The sequence below is a fragment of the Plecotus auritus genome (assembly GCF_963455305.1).
Source record: "Plecotus auritus genome assembly, chromosome: 7".
Lineage (NCBI taxonomy): Eukaryota > Metazoa > Chordata > Mammalia > Chiroptera > Vespertilionidae > Plecotus > Plecotus auritus.
In genome coordinates, this window is record NC_137774.1 from 73,706,051 (window position 1) to 73,728,066 (window position 22,016).

Here is a 22,016-nt window from a genome sequence, read left to right on the forward strand (position 1 = left end):
ATTCGAGGATATTTTTTCCATTGATTTCTAGAGAAAGTGGAAGGGAGGGAGGAGAAAGGAAGGGAGAGAAAGAGGAAGGGAGGGAGAGAGAGAGAGAGAGAGAACATCCATGTAAGAGAGAGACATCAATCGGCTGTCTCCTGCACACACCCCTACCGGGGCTGGGGAACCTGCAACTGAGGTATGGACCTGGAATTGAACCCCTGTCCCTTCATTCTGCATGCCAACGCTCTAACCACTGAACAAACCATCCAGGGCCCATCATAACCATTTTTAAGTGCACAGTTCAGTAGTATTACATACATTGACATTGTTGTGAGCCATCACTACCATCTATCTTCATAAATCTTTTCATCTTATAAAACTGAAACTGTACCGATTAAATGATAATTTCGTTTCTCTCTCCATAGACACTTGCAAGCATCGTTCTACTTTCTGTCTCTCTAAATTTGACTACTCTTAAGTACCTCATATAAGTGGAGTAATTCAGTATTTATCTTTTTGTGACTGGCTTACTTAACTTAGCATAATGTTTTCAGGGTTCACATTGTAGATAGCACAGAATTTCCTTCGTTTTTAAGGCTGAATAACATTCCATTGTATGTATATATCGCATTTTGCTTATTCATTTGTCGATGGATAGTTACGTTGCTTCCATATTTTAGTTGTTGTGAATAATGCTGCTATGAACATGGATGTTGAGACCCTACTTTCAATTCTTTGGGGTTTATATGTACCCAGAAGGGGAATTGCTGGATGATATGGTAATTCTATGTTTACTTTCTTGAGGAATTTCTACAGTGGCTATTTTACATTTTCACCAACAGTGCACAGGGTTGGGCCGGGGTCACACACAGACATGGACTCAAGGCTCAGTGTAATCAAAATGATGTTTATTTGAGGCACCTGGGTGCAGGTGGTCTGACTCGAGAAAGACCCAATGGTGAATTGGGGAGGGAGCAGGCTTTTTATTCACTCAGGGAGAGCTGCAGACAGGGCTTCGGCTTGACCCAGGTATCAGGACCATGCCCCTGTCATAGTTGTTTTACGACCTTGCCCTTTGTCCTTCTGCTGGCACTAGACGTCCTTTCTTGGGGGGGCTATGCAGGGGTGATGGTCTTCAGGAATTTCTGTAAAATAACCACTCAAGGGGAGCATGTTTGTGCAAGCTAACAGAATGAGCTTTCCCTTTGACATTTGTTAGATTTTGTAAGGCTCAAGCCTTGTTTTCTCCAGTTAACCCTTTCACTTGTGAATATAATTATTCATGTGTAGAAATGCAACTGATTTTTATGTGTTGACTTAAAAAAATATTTTATTTATTTTGTTAATCCTCACCCGAGGACATTTTTTCCATTGATTTTCCAAGAGAGAGTGGAAAGGAGGAAGGGGGAAGGAGGGAGAGAGACAGAGAGAGAGAGAAACAGAAACATCGATGTGAAAGAGACACATCAATTGGTTGCCTCCCGCATGTATCCCCACTGGGCCGGGGGTGGAACTTGCAACCCAGGTTTGTACCCTTCAGTGAGTGCGTGATGCTCTAACCATTTATCCACCAGCCAAGGCTATTTGTTCTTTTTTAATGTCCCCACTTTCTGATTTTGATAATTTGAGTCTTTTTAAAAAATATATATTTTTATTGATTTCAGAGAGGAAGGGAGAGGGGGAGAGAGAGATGGAAACATCAGTGATGAGAGAGAATCATTGATTGGCTGCCTCCAACACAACCCCCACTGGGGATCTATTCCACAACCTAGGCATGTTCCCTGACCAGAATCGAATCTGGCACCCTTCATTCTGCAGGCCGATGCTCTATCCTGCCAGGGCTTGAGTCTCTTTTTTCATGACTTGAGTGGACTTTATTTTGCAGGCAAGAATGCAGCAGATGACGTAAGGGTAATCATTAAACTGAGCTCTCAATGGCAAGGAGACTCATCTGGAAGAGGGCTCGGGCAACCAAAATTTCAAGAGGTACAGGTTTAGGTCTAAGAAGGTGTTCATGGTGTAGTCATGATGCTGGAGATTCTTGTAGTTGATGTTGTCAACAATTCAGTAGGTGCAGTTGCTCGTGCTGGCAATTTTGGTGGACTTTGTTTCTTGAGATTCAGTAGCAGAGATCCTTGTCACTCTGGATTCTACAAAAAGATAAGCTGTAGGAGCAAGTGCCTTGTAGAAGCATAGTCTTCAGCGCTCCAACTTGTCCTTGCTGGAGTAGGAAGGCTATCATTGTAATGACTTGGAGCTGGCAGGGCAGAGGTGCCCAGCAAATTTCATTTAAAATTTATTTTTTAGTTACATTTAACATATATTATTATTAGCTTCAGGTGTAAAACATAGTGATTAGACATTTACATATCTTACAAAGTGATCACCGAAGTAAGTCTAGTACCATCTGGACACCATACATGATTATTACAATATTATTGGCTATTTCTCTATGCTGTACTTTACATCCATGTGAACTATTTTTATAACTGGCAATTTGTTCTTCTTAATCCCTTTCACCTTTTTCACCTATTTCCCACCATCCCCCTCCTGCCTGGTGACTAACAATTTGTGCTCTGTATTTGTCAGTTTCTATTTTGTTTGTTCATTTTTTTTTTTTTTAGATTCTACATATATGTGAAATGATATGGTATATGTCTTTCTCTGATTTATTTCCTTAAGCACAATACCATCCATGTCACAATGGCAAGATTTCTTTATTTTTATGGCTGATTAATATTCCATTTTATGTATGAACCATATCTTCTTTATCCATTTGTCTGTGGATGGACATTTGGATTACTTTCACATCTTGGCTATTGTAAATAATGCTGTGATGAACATAGAGGAGCATATATCTTTTTGATTTAGTGTTTGGCTGTCTTTGGGTAAATACCCAGAAGTGAAAATGCTGGGTTATATGGTAGTTCTATTTTTAACTTTTTGAGAAACCTTCATACTGTTTTCTAATGACTGCACTAATTTAGAATCCCTGAATTCAGTTTGCTAATTGCTAAATGAGGGTTCCTTTTTCTCTTTTGCCAACAATCAAGGAGTGAGGATATTTTTCCCATTTATTTAAAAAAATATATTTTTATTGATTTCAGAGAGGAAGGGGGAGAGAGAGAGACAGACAGACAGACAAACATCAGTAATGAGACAGAATCATTGATAGGTTTCCTCCTGTACACCCCACACTGGGGTTCGAGCCCACAACCTGGGCATATGCCCTGACTGGGAATTGAACTTTGACCTCCTGGTTCATAGGTCGACACTCAACCACTGAGCCATGTCTGCTGGGCTCCATTGATTTTTAGAGTGGAAGAGAGGGATAAAGGGGAGAAAGAGAGAAATATATATGTGACAGAGATACATCTTATTGGTTGCCTCCCACACATGCCCCAACCAAGGGCAGATATCGGGCCTGCAACCCAGATATGTGCCCTTGACTGGGAATTGAACCTGCAACCCTTTGGTGTGCAGGCCGATGGTCTTACCACTGAACCATGCTGGCCTAGGGTTCTGTCATTATTTTCTCAAATAGGTTTTTCATGTCTTGTCTTTTTTGTTTTTTAATCCTCACCCAAGGATATTTTTTCCATTGATTTCTAGAGATAGTGCGAGGGAGAAGGTAGAGAGAGGGAGAGAGAAAGAAAGAAACATCAGTGTGAGAGAGAGACATTGATTGGTTGCCTCCTGCACGTGCCCCTACCAGGGCTGGGGACCTGCAACCAAGCTATGTGCCCTGGACCTGGAATTGAACCCGAAACCCTTTGGTCCAAGGGCTGACACTCTAACCACTGAGCCAAACCAGTCAGGGAGGTTTTCAATTTCTTACTCCCTCTTCTCCTTCCAGCATCCTATGATGTAAATGTTGGTACCCTTGAAGTTGTCGCAGAGGCTCCTTACACTGTCTTTATAATTTTGGATTCTTTTCTTTTTGCTCTTCTGATTGGGTGTTTTTTTGCTTCCTCATATCATATTCCAAATCGTTGATTTGATTCTCGGTATCCTCTTACTCTACTGTTGATTCCCTGTAAATTATCCTTCATCTCTGACTGGTCTTTTTTTATGTTGTTGATGTTCTAAGTTCCTTGAAGTTCTTATTAGTTTCTTGAGCATCCTTATAAGTATTGTTTTGAACTCTATCTGGTAGTTTGCTTGCTTCCATTTAATTTAATTCTTTTTCTGGAGACTTCTTCTGTCCTTTCATTTGTTTGTCTCTGCATTTTTTGCTGCTTCCCTGTGTTTGTTTCTATGTATTAGAGCTGCTGTGTCTCCTGGAATTGGTAAAGTGGCCCTGTGTAGTAGGTGTTCTATAGGCCCCAGTAGCTCAGCCTCTCCGGTCACCTGAGCTGGGCACTCTAGGTGCATCCCTGTGGGCTGTGTGCACAGTCTTGTTGTAGTTGACCCTTGATTGCTGTTGGTGTCACTGGGAGGGATTGACCCCCAATCCAATTGGCTGTGAAGGCCATCTGTGACTCCAGCGGAAGAGCTGCTGTGCAGGAGATGCCCCTATGGAGCAGGACTAGCTTCAGTGTGGCTTTGGTGCTCACTGAGTCCACCCCTTAAGTGTGTCACTTGTGGATGTGGTAGGGTTGTAATCTGGTGTAATCTGTGGGTGCAGTGGCTCTGGGGGCCTCCTGGGAGGTGCAAAGTCAATACTGCCTGTGCCCTGCCTGGGGCCACTGACAAGAGCTACAGAGCCATCTGCAGATGGCTGCTACTTGTGATGGGCTTGGAGGTGCCCAGGAGACGCCAAGCTGTAAATCAAGGCAGGCTGCTGCTAGTATTAGGCCAGGGGCCACTTATCGAGAAGTATAAGGCATGCGGAGGCCAGCTGTTGCTTTTTTTGCAGGCTTTTTTAAAAAACCACATTTGTTGCCGGCCACCGTGGCTCAATGGTTGAGCGTTGACTTATGAACCAGAAGGTCATAGTTCAATTCTTAGGAATTGGAGCCCAGATTGTGGACTCCATCCCCAGTGTGGGGCATACAGGAGGCAGCTGATCAATGATTCTCTCTCATCATTGATGTTTCTATCTCTCTCTCCCTCTCCCTTCCTCTCTGAAATCAACAAAAATATTTTTTTTTAAAGGAAAGCAACCGGTAATATTTGAACATTTAAAAAAATTTTTAAACCATATGTTTGTCATTACCAAAAAGAGACATCTTTAAAACCCCATGCTGCATAGAAAATGCAGATAGTTCTAGTTATCTGGTCAACAGACAAAAAGCAAGCACTTAAGGTCTTCAACTTTAATCTTTTGTTCATTCCTTATTACTGGAATTTCATTTCATGCATTTCTTCTTGTTGGATGACTAAACCAGATGGTAGAGAGGGTAAGCCTGCATTTACTCAGCCCTGCCCTGCTCAGCCTAGAAAGCAGACAGATTCTCAGCTGGTGGATCGACTGCTTTTGTCTCTTTGCCATCTTGTGGTTTAGGGTTTTTTGGCCGTCTGCTTCAGTAATTGAAGTTGTGGCAGTACCAACTTTGAGGTGGCTGCTGACCTTCCTTAATTTTTCTTATCTTCTTCATTGCCATCCTCTCTAGGCTTTCTTTGGTGAGGAGGGACCCTGTGAAATCATGGTTTATAGTCCTGATACATAGTTTGTCTCACTAGTCTACCTTATTCACCTGCACCCTGGTTTTCAGCACCCTCCATTACTTATCCACAGGAAGGTTGGAATACTGTGGGCGATGCCCAAAGGATCTCTGCATATAGTACAGTGATAACCATCACCTGGGGTAGGGCTGCGTGGGATAGGGCCAGCGCTGTTGGGCCTGGCCTTCAGGAGGCCTCTCCTATCCCTCATTCTTTTCCCCACTTTCACTATTCTGATAATTGCATGGAGGACCCCTGTGATGTGGATAGTGTCTATAATGGTTATGGTCTGTTGCATATGTTACAGGCCTTTACTGGAAATCCACCAGGGCCTGTAACATTTGCTGCCTCCATAACTTTTTCTCCTTCAACAACATCAAACTCCACAGTCTCTCTATATCCTACTCTGCAAAGGTACTTCTGGGGTTCTTCTTTATGGCAATCTTGTGTACAAATACATCTTCCTTGGGTGTCATTCCTGTTGATGAAACCATATCTGTTTCTTACATTGAACCATTTTACTGATTCTAAAACCTTTGTTGCAATAAGCTTCTTGTCCCCCAGTGATGTGAGGCTGCCCTGGCTGTTTAGCCGCTGCCTGTGGTGCTGGGCTTGGTGTTGGCAGTGCTGGAGGGGGGCAGTGGGGATACTGCTGGGTCTTGGCCTCCCTGCTCATGGTTATGGTGATGGTGATTGGGGCCGGCTGCGGCAGCTATGGTTCTCCCAGGGTATGATGATAACTAGCTCTGTGGTGGCGGTGGGGCTGCTCAGGGCTCTCTGGGGTCCACTTTCGACTACCACCTGAACTTTAACTCTCTTTTTAAAATTATCATTTATTTACTTATTTTTATCACTGTAGGTTGTCTGTGTGCCAACTTGAAGCCTGAAGTGTAGATTTAATGTTTTCTTAAATCTTTTATCAGCTTTTCCTTGGATATGCATAGTCACTTTCTAATTTTACCCATGTATGCAGTTGTTTTGAATGTCCTAGTCCAGTGGTCGGCAAACTGCGGCTTGTGAGCCGCGGTTTGCCGCTCTGTTGACTCATGAGTTTGCCGACCACTGTCATATACTACCCTTTACCTCTTTGCACACAATATGCCACAATTGCCTAATCCTCACAGCTTCCAACTACACGGTAACATTTAGTTTAGTCCAGTGGTCAGGAAACTCATTAGTCAGGAAACTCATTAGTCAACAGAGCCGCGGTTTGCCGACCACTGTCCTAGTCTTTAATGTTTGGCTTCTAAAAGGGGAAAATTGAAAAATGGTGTTAAAAAAAGGCACTGGCCCTTAAAATCTCCTAGAAGTCACTTGAACCAGAGGTGCAGAGGTTCACAATGGTGGGAAGAGAAACAACAATGGCTGCTCTCTATGAACAGAAGGAGCAATCAATAATTAGAGCACAGATCCTGATAGTTGTAGGAGAAGGTCCTTTTGCCCACCCTAGTTCCTGCAAGCTACTTTGAGAACAGGTGCACAGCTACCTGCTATGGGATTAAGGGTTGGGTAGCTGCTACTGTGCTAAGAGCTGAAATAACCCCACAATTTACCCCCAAGTCTTCCCTTGGAAGCTGCTAGCTTTGATCAGTCTCTAGAGTTCCGAAATAGTTATTTCAGAGAGATTCTGCTAGGGCAGTTGTTGTCCAGGGTGGGGAAAGGATTAATTCTGGTGCTTTCTACTCTGCCAACTTCCCAGAATCCTCCCCTGGAGCTTATGTTCTTGATTGGACCTGACTTTTTGTGGGTCGGGCAAATCAGGGAGCCTTTTCTTGTTTCAGTATCCCATCTGTAAATGGGATTGCTCTTCTCTCCTTAGAGATTGGACTTTTGAAGATATGAAGGGAAGGGCATAAAGATCATTTTGTTGAGTTCCTCTGGAAAGAGACATACTGTGGGTCAATCCACATTTTTACTCCTAGAAGATGAGAATGGGCATCAAGGAAAGCACTCCTGCCTTCAGGGGAAACATCACTAAGAGAGGTTTGGATGTAGAACCATCGTTTTTTTTTTTTTTTTTTTTTTTTTAATTAATGTGATTTTATTATTTTAGAGAGGGAGAGAGAAAGAAACATCAATGAGAGAGAAACATCAACATTGATTGGCTGCCTCCTGCAAGCCACCCCACTGGAGATTGAATCCGCAACCCGGGCATGTGCCCTGACCAGGAATCGAACTGAGCCACATTGGCCAGGTGAGCCATAGCTTTTTGGTAAACCTTAGACTCTTGCCTTTCAGGTGGCAAGCACATCCACTTTTGATCTTCTCACCAGCAATGAAGTCACTAGTGCTCTGACATTTAATTAGTAATAGTTACTGAGTACCAGGGATGGTAGGGAGCTCTAGAAACAAGGTCTCTGTCTTCAGGGGGCTTATGCAAACTCCACCTTGTTAATCTGTTTGTTTCAGGACTCTGTTTAAGGAGAGCAGACGAGGCCATGGGCACCTAACATCAATCCTGTGAGTGTTTCAGTGTTTTCATTTCTCAAGACAACTGCCATTTTTATCTCTTTGGTGGATCTCCTCTAAACCTTTTCTGTGTTCATTCTTTTGTTCAGGGCCAAGAAGAAAGTAATGGCTCCTTCAAAAATCAAGGTGAAGGTGAGTCAGCCTGCTCAGATCATGTACCATCTGTTCTCCTCTCTCTCCAGCCATGCTCATGAAACCTTTTGAATGATGATGGCAGCTCATTGAGCTTTGCTGCTCTGGGGAACAGCTCTTCAGGATGGTATTCTTGAGGTTGTACCAAGAAGCAGGCCAGGTCCACCAGAGGGGCCTTGGGTTGTTGGCAGGGCAGAGACCTGAGCTGGGGCACTTAGTACCTTCCATCCTCAGTTCTAAGAAGCAGTACCCACCAGGCCAGTTCCCAAGGTTGTTGTGGGATTAAATGAGGTCTTCCTGACAACTGTCTGAGGCATGAAAAGCCCCTGCATATGTGAGGGTATTATACTATGATAAAGGTATTTTTATGGAAGAACACACTCCTAGCCAAGTGTGGGTTAGCCTGGAGCTACAACGGAAGGACAGGTGGCTTTGTTGAGTTGAAGTAGCAGAAATAAAAGGAAGTACAGTGATTAGAGAATAGAGACTGAAAATTAGCTTAGATATTGCAGAAACCTCTCAATCTAGTAGAAATTGCTATTTTACTAAAATTTTATCAATTCCTGAGGCTTTATAGTGCCCTTAACCATACCAGAACGGTCTGGGAGAATAAGCTATGTACATTGTTTATTTCTAAGTATCTGTTGAGCTCCTGCAATGTCTCAGGCACACTGTATTTAGCACTTAGATAGCTCCCATTTGTATCCCATGAAAGGACTTTTCTTTTGAACCCCCTGAGGAGGCAGGTGCTAGGAAAAATCAAGGAGGAAAAGAAAACTAGTTCAAGGCAGTTTTCATGCCATGCATCCTTTTCTGATTACAGTTAGGAGATTCTGAGATAGTGTGTGTGCCAGTAGGGAGAGTGTCTGCTCAAGTCTTGTATTTTTTCAAAAACAGAGAAAAGAAGCATTTCCCTGTGGGTTCATGTGTACTTAGCAACAGAACATGCTTGAGTAAGCCCAGGCCCAGCCAGATGGATGTGTTCACGTCTACACAGGCTTGTCACCTGCGCTTGTCCCCCTTATTTGTGATTACATAGGAAGGCCTGATTCTTGGGACCTTGTGGTATTCTCACGCATGCATTCTTACAACAGGACCAATATTGGCGTCTTTGGGCACTTCTTAACATCAGCATTTCTACTTTCCTGTAGGAATCATCTATTAAACCTGATAAAAAGGTTTCCGTCTCATCAGGCCAGATTGGCGGCCCCCTGGCTTTGCCTTCAGAACACCCAGGAGGAGGCCTGAACTCTGGAGCTGCAAACAGGGAGCTTTCGTCCCAGGCTTTGGGCAGCCAAACGAATCCTGTTCCTGTCAGCCTGGAGAACTCGTTGGATGGAGACTTGATCCATAATTCAGCCTCCTCATTGGAGGCTGTGTCCAAGGAACTGGCTGCGCTGAACAGCAGAGCAAGTGGGAGCTCCGAGTTCACATTGCCTGCACCCTCGAAAGTGCCTGCAGAGAAAGTTGCAGGTGTTTTATGTACAGAAGAAAAAAGGAACTTTACGAAGGCTAGCCCTTCTGCCCCACCATCCTCCAGCTCTCTGCAGTCACCCCTCAATTTTCTGGCTGAACAGGCTCTGGCACTGGGGCAGTCCTCTCAGGAGAAAAAAACAGAGAGTTCTGGCTATAAAGAGCTGTCCTGTCAGGTTTCCCTGAGCAAGGGCCTGCCAGAAGGGCACCAGTCCAAAGCAAAACACCATGGTTTGCCACGGACGTCTCATGCACCCCAGACAGCAGCTCCTGTGCCTGGCCCCCAAGTAAAAGTCTTTCATGCAGGCACTCAACAACAAAAGAGTTTCACCCCTCCAGCTCCATTTATCAGTAAGCTCCAGGGCCCAAAGCCTTCTTCCCCACAGTGTCATCGTTCTCTCATCCAGCTTGTGAAGACGGCAGCCAAAGGCCAGAGCTTCCATTCCTCCACACCAGCCTCTTCAGGAGGCACGCCAGCCTCCAGCAGTAGTTCTCATAAGACCCCAGCCTTGTCCTCCGCTGCCCTGAGCCATCCAGCAAAACAGCACTCAGCCAGCTCCTCAGGGCCATCTTACAAGAATAGCCCCTTTGCCGGCTCTGTCTCCAAACACGGGATTTCTTCTGGCAGCTCTTCTGTAGGAACACCAGTCCAGAGCTCCACTTCCGGGAATCTGCTCTCCGGTGCACAGCCTGCCTCTACAGGACAGCCTGCCAGCCGACCTGTCCCAGGCTCTGCAGTGAAAAAACCGCCTGTTTCCCAGAAGCTGACCCTGGTGGCCCCTCCGGGGGGTCCAAGTGGAGATTCTAGTGGTGGGACCCAGGGAGTGGCCAAGTTACTGACCTCCTCCCTGAAGCCCAGTGCAGTTAGCAGCGTGACATCGTCTACCTCCTTGCCAGTGAGTATCCTGGTACAGCAGCCACCCTCATGGGTCTTGTGGACAAGGCCACCTGCCTTGCCCTGGTCAGACAGAGCTGAAACTGGAGGTTGGGTAGGAACAGTAAACCCAGAAATCATGAGGACTGGCTTCCTGTTTTCCTGTTTTGTCTTTTCTGTTGGCATGAATCCCAAGAGAGCCTGAAACTTCTTGGAGGATGAGTGGAGAGAAAGGACTGGTCAGCACTGTGTTTGCAGGAGGCTATGAATCTAGAACAGTGGTTCTCAACCTTTCTAATGCTGTGACCCTTTAATACAGTTCCTCATGTTGTGGTGACCCCCACCCATAAAATTATTTTCATTGCTACTTCATAACTGTAATTTTGCTACTGTTATGAATCGTAATGTAAATATCTGTGTTTTCCGATGGTCTTAGGCGACCCTGCTAGCAGTTCTCAACCTGTGGGTCGCGACCCACAGGTTGAAAACCACTGATCTAGAAGGTGTGGAATGAGCCACAAAACTTTCCTTTCATGGCCTCCTACCTGTCCCATCTCTCCGGACGAGTTAGTGAAATTAATACTACCTATCAGATCGTTAGTTATGTAGAGATGTTCATACAGTAGGAAGATGAGTACCTTCTAAAAGTGATTCTCCCAATTGGGTTTTGAAGGGCTCTGCAGGTCAAAGGTGATCTGACAGAGTGCAATGAATGGCTGGTGAGGCCTGCCTATAGGAATTAACAGAAATTGGGTGCAGGTTGGGGAAATGAGAGAGAGTATATTTTTTTCCCCACTATGTAAAACGACTATTTGGTTGCAAAGGAAAAACTTTAGAAAGGTATGTTCTGCCCTAGCTGGTTTGGCTCAATGGATAGAGCGTTGGCCTGTGGACTGAAGGGTCCCTGGTTTGATTTCGGCCAAGGGCACATGCTTGGGTTTCAGGCTCAATCCCCAGTAGGGGGCGTGCAGGAGGCAGCCAATCAATGGTTCTCATCATTGATGTTTCTATCTCTCTCTCCCTCTCCCTTCCTCTCTAAAATCAATAAAATACATATTTTTTAAAAAAGGTATGTTCATTGAGGTCTCACCTGCTTCTGCCCTATTTCTATCACCCAACAAGGTAACAATGTCCCTTAGTTTCCAGGATTTTCCCGTTTCTCTCTAAAAACAAAGATTATTACATACAAATGTGTGTGTGTGTGGCTTATGTATATAAAAATACATATATTTGTACATACCTACATTTGTGGATGTCTATATATAATATTCTTCCCTTTCTTGCACAAAGGAGGTATATTTAACATCCTGATTTCTTTTTTTAAAAATATATTTTTATTGATTTCAGAGAGGAAGGGAGAGGAAGAGAGAGATAGAAACATCAATGATGAGAGAGAATCATCAATTGGCTGCCTCCTGCACGTTTGGGATCAAGCTCGCAACCCGAGCATGTGCCCTTGACCGGAATTGAACCCGGGACCCTTCAGTCCACAGGCCAATGCTCTGTCCACTGAGCCAAACGGGCGAGGGCTTAACATCCTGCTTTTTAAAGTGAACACTGTCCTAGGGGGCATATTAGGCCAGTTTAGAGACTGTTCTCTTTGGGGCTGCAGACTAGGGTTCCTGCATACGGAGCAGTCGTTGTTCCCACCCTGTGTGTTGACAGGTTTGGTTTGTGAGCAGGCCATGGACAGGCGGGAGCTCTGATCCTTTTGTGTGTTTCATCCCCAGAAAGGAACGAGCGGGGCTGTGCTACTGACCAGCTCATCGCCCTTAAATCTGCTATCCTCATCCTACAAGACAGGCGGCCCAAAGCTGCCTGGAGCTGTGAACTCAAACTCCCTGGGGATCATCTCTCCGTTTCCTCTCCGTGTGCTCTCCTTTAGCGCCGACTCCTCTGCCAAAGCAGGGGTCTCCAAGGATGCCATCGTCACGGGCCCTGCCCCTGGGACGTTTCACCATGGCCTCAGCCACAGTAAGTGCTTCTCCCTTTCCTCCCCTCATTTGGAGGCACAGAAGGTGCCCCGGGACTTTTTCTGTGACCAGTGAGTTCTGTTGTGTACTGGGTTCCTGTGTGTGTCTGGTGTGTGGCTATGGGCAACATTTTCAGGGATCGTGCTGAGCCCTTCCACAGGGTGTTTCACCAGGACTGGTCAGTAGGTTGTCTGGGGCTCTGAATCACTAAGGATGCTTTTCTGTTTTTGTCTTCAATGTGTGTGTCTTGTTCTTTTCTCCCCTCCTGTTTTCTCTCAGGTCTCCTGGCTGGCTTGCACTCCAGCCCGCCCCACACATCACCTCTCCCACACGCTGCCGTGTCTACCCACGTCCCGCAGAATCTCCCAGGTAATTAATTGCCAGGTGGTCAGAGTACCATGTGCACTGTGTGTCGTTCCCCTCTCCACTCAGTAGATGCCGTCCGCTGCCAAAGGTTTCTGTATCTTCACCTTATTATCACTTTGCTGTCTTGGTTTGTCCTTTCAGGCTCTTGTTCTGTGGGTACTCAGAATGGGACAGGTTTCCTCCACTTTGTGATTTCCCCTGGTCCCCTGCCACTGGGTCAGCCTTATTACCCCATGTGATCACAGGGGAAGTCAGGGTGACCTGTGTGCAAGGCAGAGGAATCCCCAACCCTTGGCTAGTTGGGGTACTACAGGCCTTTAAATTCAAGCTGCTACACCTTCCAGGTAGTACCAGCTAACAGAAGGCACTGTAAATTTAGTTTTAAGTGAAAGGGGAAGTTCAAGTAGTAGTGAGAGGTCACAGTGGCAAGGCTTCAGGAGGGACCTTTACCTCTGATGTCAGCATGTATTCAAGAGAGGAGCAGCTGTCAATTCAGTTCAGATGTAAAGGCAAAGAGTTGGGAGCACAACAGGAATTGGGGCAGCGTTCCCTCTTTCCTTCTCCCGCTTTTCCTCTCCAGAGACCAGTGACTTTCGGAAATGGGCACTGTATAAGCTCTAGGTTTATAGCTGTGAGAAGCTGGCACCTTTGTCATCAGCAATTGGCCTTATCCTGTGCTAGGACCTGATTCTTAGGTGCAGCCAATGGAATGCTGTTGTAGAGCCTCAGGGATCTTGGTTTTGGCCTGTGGCTCTTACTACTCTCTGGAAATGACCAGGGGCCTCATTGGTCAGGGAGAGCCATTCTTCAGGAAGCTGAGCCTGGAGCCACCCTGGCAGACTGATACTTTACCTGGAAGTAAGATGGGATTCATCCAGCTGGGCATGCCTGACACCTGCTGTACTGAGAGCACTGGCCCCGACATGGCTCAAGTCTGTCCCAGATTTTGCTGTGGGTCCCTGGCCCCTGTGTCCTTAAACTGATGCATTTGTAGTGAATGCCAGCAGCCATCTGGGTACAAAAGTGGATTATAACTCTCCAAGATGGAATTGTTGCTTCTCAAAGAAAAACCTAGAGCTAAGCTTGTATCAGCAGTTACTCCGTTTTCCCCTGGAGCAGCAGTAAAATGTAGTGTGGACTTGCTCCACAAACTGGTGGCTGCCGCTGTAGCTAAGATTATAATATAGGGGTTGCAGAGCTACATGGGTGAGAGCTTGTGGTTTTTCAAAGAGAGCTTGCACTGCCTCTGCTGCTTTCAGGAATGTCACCCTTTTAAACAGAGACAATAATGAAAAGCCTTTAGAAATGTGATATTGGTCTGTGGTATTTTCAGCAAAAAAGGGAAAAGTGCTTTCTGGTACCATTTCTTCCCTGTTTTTCTTCTGGGTATTAAAAGGCTATCAGAAAAGCATCTATGCTAAAACAGGCTGAGTAGGCTTTTCTTCTCTCCTTTAGACCTTCAGGCTATAGGATTCCATTGAGTGGTTGTAAATGAGAAGCTGTCTGGACATTTTAATTGTGTGACTTATTTCTGATTTGCTTTTTTTCCTATGTGGACTCAGAATGCTAGTGCCTTTGAACTTGTCTTTATAGAACCTGAGGATCTATTGATGGTGAGAATGTTAATTGCTCCTTGACTTCAGTGTGACTGTCAAACCCCATCATGGAACCCATGTGCCATTGCATAGCTGTAGCCAAGAACAGAAGTGGCCCACATTGCATAGTAGAGTTGTCTGTGAACACAGCACTCCATGAGCAGCTGCCTTCATGGTGCTCAGAGGGCTGGGCATGCTGCAGGCTGCTATAAGTAACAAACTGAAATCACCTTTGTCAAGTGTTTGTGACTCGTTTGAGCCTCAGAATACTCAACATACAGAGGCTTTTGCTATTTCAGAAGTGACCTCCTTGAGGTTTGGTTACTGCTGCCTTAAGAAAATCAGAGATCCTGAAAGATTTATATTGTTTTTGCTCATTCTTTTCCAGATGCTTCTCAGCTTCATGGGAAAGGGGCTGGTGTTCCACGGAAATTGTGACCTCTTCAGAGGAAATGCTGGAAGCTGAACTAGTAGGTCTCTGAAAAATTAGATAATCAATACGCTCTTTCTGCTGATTGGTTTTCTTCTGGAGAAGGCATAAGTGCTAAGTGGAACGTTTCTTGGCACTTGTGACGTGCCTTCACTTGGGAGCAGCCTTGTGCTTCTCCAGAGGTACTGACTGGCCTGGTGATCCAGGCCTCGTGGCTTTGTCGCGGACAATCGTTGGAGGGGCAGCTCTAGGCTGGGAAGTGTACTGGGTCATGTACAGAGCTCTGGTGGCAGGACTGAGCATTGGCACACGTGTTGTAAGTCTGCCCAACCCCCTGGCATTTGGTCAGAGTAACTCATGGCACTGCACTGGGCAGGGGCTCCTTTTGGCCACACTAGGGTCCCTGGATGGTCATGGTGTCTATCCCATCCTCAGGCTGTGTGCTAAATGGACAGAAACCCAGGCTAATGCCATAGCTGGGAGACTTACCTTGTCTCGTTGAAAAATACTCAGAACAGCTAGTGTGTGCTCATCATGGGGGCCAGTTTATCCTCTAAACATGACAATGAAGCTCTTTTAGAGAAAGACCTTTGTAGATTCAACAATTGTGATAGGATTTTTAAAGACACTTATTTTTGGCTCAGTTTTCATCATTACCATCAATGCATTGGATAGAGGGACTGTTCTTCACATGTCATATTTTCACACGTCATATGGAGACATAATCCCAGTGCCTTTATGGTGGAGCAGAATTAGACACACGTCCATTGGGCCCTCTGTGTGGATCTCAGATGAAGACCTTTTTAAAAGATGTCTGTCTACTTAAGACGTAGCCAGTCTTATTTGAGGTTTTTTTTTTTGTTTTTTTTTTATCATTGCACATCATAATCTGTGCTGTCCTGACTTAAAGATCATCTGGGTCCTCAAATCCCAGGTCCTAATTCAGCCAGGGCCTCCGTTTTGTTTTTTCAGAGTTCATACAGGTGGACTGCAGAGCCCCAAAGGCCTTTGAGGGCAAGGATATGAGAGGTTCCAAGTTACAGATAGACATTCCAGCTTATTTAGAAATCATTCTCAGGCAGAGCTGCAGGTGTGGGCATTTGTGAAGTGTCTGCTGTATAGACAGGCCTTGAAGTCCTAGGGCTCTGCAGGCAGTGGGGCTATGCCTGACTTAAGGGTGACGCACCACTGAGCTTGGAGAGTGCATTAGAGACAGACTTAAGACAATTAACCCCGGAGCTCCCAAGTCATTATGCTGTTCCCATTTAACCACTGGCTGCTTCATGAGGAGTTTTAGGGCACTTGCCGGTCCTGTGAAGTCTCTGCCACAGGCATGTCTCAACTGACTGCTCTAAGCGATTTCGAATATTTAGAGAGTAAATAGCCTCCTCAGAATGCAGACCTATGTGGAGACACAGGCAGCTCTTTTGGTTCCTGGCACCCAAGGTCCAGTGCTTAGTAACTCATGCTTTATGCTGAGGTTTGGTGTCCAAGGAGCAAGGCCTCTACTCTGACTTTTTACATAAGAACCAACACACATTTCACATGGGGCTACATGGATTTCTTATCCCTTTATTATATATATATTTTGAAACTTGGATTTCCAGTTTGTTTACAGAATAGTCTTAGGAAGTAGCAAAAGAGCCAAAGAAGAGATTTGTATTGCTGAGCTCAGAGCCGTGCAGAGACTGCCCATGAGCTCCTTTTCTGCCCGAGACATCCGGTTCCCCTGCAGTGCCCCCTCTTCCCCACATACTATTGAGTGTGCAGCTGGAGCAGAATACCCTCATTTGTAGGAATCTAGTGATGCCTCTTGCCTCAGGGAAACGTTTCTTTGATGGGGAGATTTCTTTTTCTTGTTTATGCTTTATTTGTGGTAATGAAAGAGTGAATGACTTAAACAGCCATGGCAAGGCAGATCTACAGGCAGAGCGGGCTCCGGGCCTGGGGGCTGCGGTGCTGCAGGGCTTTCCTTGGTGCGGCCGTTTCTTAAGTGTGAAAGGGGCTGTGGCTTTGGTGCAGCCACTAGGTTGGTATTAGGGGGTGGTGTGGAAATTGTTAAATCTTGTATAAAGCAACTTAATAAATTGTTTCAAGGTTTCCAATACATTGTTTCTCTCTTTTTTTTTTTTTTTGCCATATTTGCTAATAATTCTTTCTCCCATAGGAACTGGTAAGTGATTGGGACTGGTAAATGGATATCCATATGGGATATCCTGGCTGAAAACCAAGAGGGAGTAGGGGCAATAAACCACACATGCAAAAGAGGAAGAAACACACTTAGCATAAAATTAGAGTCAAGCCACCAGGTGTTTTATTTTTTGCGCTATAAGGTGGAGTTCCCTATTTCTTTCTGTTTTTTTATGTAATACAGGAGATACAGAGAACCTGAAATTAATTTGGTGAAAAATCAACTGTGTACTATGCCTAAGTACCAATTAAGAGAATAAGCAAGACTTGTAAGGCCCTGAAGCTAAGGCTAACAGCATCACAGTCCACAACGAAAACACTGTAATTTCAGAACCAGAAAAGTCTTGATTGGTGTGTTCTCCTGGGACAGTCAGGCTGACAGAGGGTCCTGTGCTGTTTTCTTTGCGCCTTCTCTGGCATAGATCCCAGATCTGTCTCACCAGTAGAAGTCTGACGGAAAGTTGGCTCTCAGCCAGACTCCTGGAGGGGTGTGAGTGCAGGTCGGCAGCCCCAAGGGGCCCAGTCCTTTGATGAGTGGAAGGGTGTGTAGAAGGGAGGCCTTTCTGCCCTAGAGTTTCCCCATCTGGTGTGTGAAGGCCAGTGCTGCATGGAGTGGCTGGGTCTGCCTCAGTGTTCTTGTGGTTTAGTAGTATTCGGATTGCTTCCAGGTTTCCCACAAGGAGTCTGTTGATGGGATTGTGTAGGAAAAGGGAGAGAAAAGAAGGGCTTTGTGATTTTGAATCATTAGAGGATGAAGCAGGTCTCTCACCTGGGTTAAATGATGGTGCAGCCAGTGACCATTCCGCTTGTACATGAGCTATACTCTGAGTAGCTTGGCTGAGAAGGCATGGGTGGCATGTTCAGCTCCGCACGGATTAGGAGCCTGCACAGGGCCAGGGAGAAGAAGGTATGGGGTAGGAGAGAGCCAGCGTCAGCTTCCAGGAGACTGAGGGGCAGGGCTGTGCCTACTTCTGCCCAGACACCAGGACGGCCAGCTCCTGGATGGACATATCCTTGTTGACATATCGGTCATACTGAGCAGGAGTCAGCCTCCCATTCTGTAGGGCCTCTTCAATGGAGAACTTCTTGCCAGACTTCCTGTCGTGGATCACAGAGGACTCCCCATTGGGACCCTTGACTGATATTTCCTCCCAATCGCACTCCTGACTTCTGAGTTTCACAAACATGTTCCAGTCGATGAGGCCAGCCCGATGGGCTTCCTCCGGGGACAGCTCCCGGCCTGTGTCAGGGTCGATGACCACAATGGAGCGCCGCAGATGGTTCTCTCTCTGCTCCCTCTTGACGGCCACAGAACCCAGGCGCTTCTGCAGCTCATCGATCTCAAGATCTTTGTCTTTGGAGAGCCTTTTGAGGTCATCCAGCTCTCTCTCCAGGGACCATAGTCTGGAGTCGAGGTTTGTCCCAGAGTCCACTGTGGTCATGTTTCTCAGGTCCCGTGTTTCTGTCGCCGCCATTTCAATTTCTGTTTGGAGCCTCCGGGTCTCCAACTCCAGGTTTTGCCGCTCCAGCTGTAGTTTGTGGTTTTCTTCCCTGAGAAAGTCCAGCTCCTTGGATGACTTGGAGTTGTGGAACTCCAGTTCTGACAGCTTGGCTTCCAGACGGCCCACCTCGGCGTCCAGTTCCCTCTTGCTCCGGCTCTCCTCCTCCAGGCTGCTCTTGAGCTTCTGAATTTCCTGTTCAGTGTCACCTTTCTCCACCTGGACACTTTCGGAGAAGACCACCTTTTCCTTGACCTCCATCTTCTCCAGGTTGATGAGCTTCTTCTTTAGGGTCTCCAGTTCACTCTCCAGGACCTGCCGCCGATGCCTTTCCTCCTCCAGCTGGAGCTTGAGCAGGGAGTGCTCCCGGGCCTGCTGGGGGTCCTGCTGTAGCACTACTTTCTGCTTGTGGGTCACCTTCTCTTGGGCTTCCCCCTCCTCCTTTTCCAGGTCAGCCAGCCGTTGCTTCAGGCGCTGCACCTCCAGCTCGGCCTCCCTGCGTGCCTGCCGTTCACGTTCCAGCTCCTCCAGCTGTCGCTCCAGCTCGGCCCGTCTGCGCTGTAGCCGTCGCAGCTCCCCACGGAGGTGGTCGATCTGCCGGAGCTCTACATCAATGCTCTGGGTGAAGGCGTCCACCTCAGCTCGCAAGCCTGGCTCCTCCTCGTACCTGACTACCTCCTGTTGGACCACCTTTTCCTTCACCTGGGAAAGCTCTTCCTCCTTCTGTTTGATTTTCTCCTCTTGGGAAGCCCTCTCCCTTTCCAGGTCCACTTGTTTTTTCTGTTCCTCTGATAGTCTGGCCCTCAAAGACTCTACTTCCTCTTTGGTTTGGGGGTCTTCCTGAAACTGAAGGATCTCCTGGACTACCTCCTTGGTCTGTACCTGTGGTTTAGTGTCTTTCAGAGACTGAATCTCTTGCTTCAGCTGGTAGATCTCTAAATCACACCTTTCGATGAGTCTGGTCTTGTCCACGATCTCCTCCCGGAGCCTCTGGAGCTCTTTCTCCATCTCAGGGTCAGTCTTGTACTTAATGACTTCCTTCGTCACCTCTCTGACTTCCACCTGCGGGCCCCGCCTCCGCAGTGCCTCCAGCTCACCCTGGTAGCTCTTCAGCTGTTCCTCGGCACCCCGGTACTTGCGCTCCTGCTCTACAAGCTCCAGGCGGAGGTTGGCCACTTCGCTCTCTGCCTTGGGGTCTGGCCGGACAATCTCCCGCACTTTCTCCTGCACCACCACCTTGGCATTTTCCTCTTCCAAGGCCCAAATCTTACGGAGCAGCTCACTCTTCTCCCTCTGGTGGGCACGAGCCTTGGCAGCCTCGTCTTCATACTGGCGTTTTAGGTCGCCAGCCTCCCTCTCAACTGCCATGTCCTTTTCCACCTTGAGCACCTCCTTGACAGTGACCTTACCCTCAGCCATGGCCCTCTCCTTCTCCAGTCTCTTTAGCTTGTCCTGCAGAAAGCTCAGCTCCTCCTCCTGCTTCTCCCTGCGCTTGCCCTCCTGCTGCTGGTCCTCCTGCAGCTGCCGGTACTCTGCCTCCAGCTGGGGGTCGTTCTGCAGTTTCACCACCTCCTTCTCAGTGACCTTCTCCCTTGCCCGGCTCTTCTCCTCAGCTAGGGCCGCGATGCGCTGCTGCAGGAGGACTGCCTCTGCTTCCCGGGTGCCCTTCTGCCGCCTTAGCTCCTCCAGCTCCTCCCTCAGCCTCAAGACCTCGTCAGCCTGGGCTCTGTCTGGCTCGATGCGCAGGACCTCCTTGACTATGTACTCCTGCCCGCCGTTCCTGGTCTCCTGCTCCAGGGCGCGTAGCCGCAGCTGCAGCGCCTCCAACTCCTCCTGAAGCAGCTGGTTCTTGTGCTGCTCCTCCGTCAGCGTGCGCTGCATCTGCTGGAAGCTCTCCTCAAGTGCAGGGTCTGGAACCTTCTTCAGCACCTCCTTCCTCACCACTGCTTCCTGGGGGTTCCGATTCTGCAGAATCTGGATTTCCTCCTGGGCACTCTTGACTTCCTTCTCCAGCTGCTGCCTCCGCTCAGTTTCCTCGTCCAACTCCTTCCGGATCTTCCATGATTCCTCTGATCTGGAGCCCGGCTGGCTCCCTTGCTGACTCTCATGGGTCACTCCTACCTCTGGCTGCTGGGAAAGAGAAGACAGTGCATGGTTAAAGCTGGACTCTCCCTGTAAACAGGTCAGACTGGTGGTTCTGTGATCTCCAACTGCTGGGTTCACAGGAGTTCTAGGGTTACTTTTAAAAATGGTAAAACAGCTGGTTTAGGTTTTCTTAAAATTTATCTGGTAAAATATTTTAAAACCATAGAGGAGTGTGAAAGGAAATCAGTCTTCCACCTCTGGTCCTGTCCTATTGCTAGAAGGGTATCTGTCATCTTAGGACAAGTATATTTTTAGTGTGTGTCAAATGTTTATTTTTCTGCACAAATGGTAAGTCCCCTGTTCTGCACCCTTGTTGCACTTAATCTAGATAGAGGAAATTTCACAGCACAGAGACTCTACTTCACTGTTTAATAACTACATGTGGACAGACCATAATTTAATTAGCCATTGCTGATGAGTATTGAGTTGCTTCCAGTTTCTTGTTATTTCAGTGCTATCATAAACATTATGGACTTTGAACATGCTACCTCTACTAGGTACTCTGCAAATTCTGTTGGAGGGAATATATAAGTTACACTCATGTCAACAGAGGCGCTGGCTTGGGCCAGTATTTGCACTGGTGCTGCCCAGCCGTGTTTGCAAGGGACACTCCCCCTAGTTTACAGGCTGTTTCTTTGAGGCTGAAGGAGTCTTGTTTCTCACCTGCTGGAACAGTTTTGAGTAGAATGTGTTACACTAAGATTCATTACCTGTCTCAGTAGATTCAGAGCAAACTCCAGGTTCTGCAGCCTCTGTCTGTTGATGGCGTTAACTTCGGTGAACTTGGCAGTAAGAGTCGCTTCCTATAGGGGAGCATTCAGCAAATAGGAGTCAATAGATTGAGGGGGAAAGAGCTAGGACGGGTTTTGAAAAGTTTGGCATTTGGGGATAGAGGGTAGCTTCTTGCCCCTTCCTACTACAATCATCTGGTGGAGAGAACACTGGGTTTAGAGTCAGAATAATTCCCAGTGGCCTTGAGCAGATGTCCTTTTGAGCGTTGATATTCTTGTGTATAGAGGAAATAACGTCGGCCTCTTGTATATGTATTAGGCAGGGGGAGCAGAGTGGGAACCTCCCTAATCTATGGCTCTGACCCATATACCTCCAGCAGGCTGTCTTTCTAGGTATATCAATGTCGCTGCCCCAGATAAAGTTCATTATCTTCTCTTACAAAACCTGTTTGCACTCAGGAAAGCTCTCAGCCCAGTTTCCATGTTATGCCTGCCTCTCTGAGGCCTGCATGCCATGCTCCCTTGAAGGCTGCACAACTCTTGAGAA

General features: G+C 46.8%; 2 protein-coding genes and 1 pseudogene across 7 annotated transcripts in view; 1 reads left to right on the plus strand and 2 right to left on the minus strand.

Annotated features, from left to right (window-relative positions):
• UBN1 (ubinuclein 1) overlaps nt 1–22,016 on the plus strand; it is a 47,437-nt gene that overhangs the window by 24,096 nt on the left and 1,325 nt on the right. For 2 of the 3 annotated variants that reach the window (XM_080678186.1, XM_080678188.1), the window contains exons 14-19: nt 8,002–8,052; nt 8,151–8,193; nt 9,345–10,562; nt 12,271–12,514; nt 12,793–12,882; nt 14,863–17,011. In XM_080678186.1, the coding sequence (XP_080534312.1) occupies nt 8,002–8,052; nt 8,151–8,193; nt 9,345–10,562; nt 12,271–12,514; nt 12,793–12,882; nt 14,863–14,912 (1,696 nt within the window). In that variant the 3' untranslated portion in view covers nt 14,913–17,011. Of the gene's footprint in view, nt 1–8,001; nt 8,053–8,150; nt 8,194–9,344; nt 10,563–12,270; nt 12,515–12,792; nt 12,883–14,862; nt 17,012–22,016 lie in introns of those variants that run through there. The other variant, XM_080678187.1, reaches the window with a different exon arrangement.
• On the minus strand, nt 5,340–6,268 carry LOC308253873 (Y-box-binding protein 1-like; annotated as a pseudogene). The gene has a single exon. The product of its transcript is annotated as a Y-box-binding protein 1-like (transcript).
• Nucleotides 17,199–22,016, minus strand: part of PPL (periplakin) — a 50,479-nt gene continuing 45,661 nt past the window's right edge. For 2 of the 3 annotated variants that reach the window (XM_080678184.1, XM_080678185.1), the window contains 2 exons: nt 21,449–21,541; nt 17,199–20,723 (listed from right to left, as the gene is read on the minus strand). In XM_080678184.1, coding sequence (XP_080534310.1) covers nt 18,060–20,723; nt 21,449–21,541 — 2,757 coding nt within the window. In that variant the 3' untranslated portion in view covers nt 17,199–18,059. The remainder of the gene's footprint in view (nt 20,724–21,448; nt 21,542–22,016) is intronic. The other variant, XM_080678183.1, reaches the window with a different exon arrangement.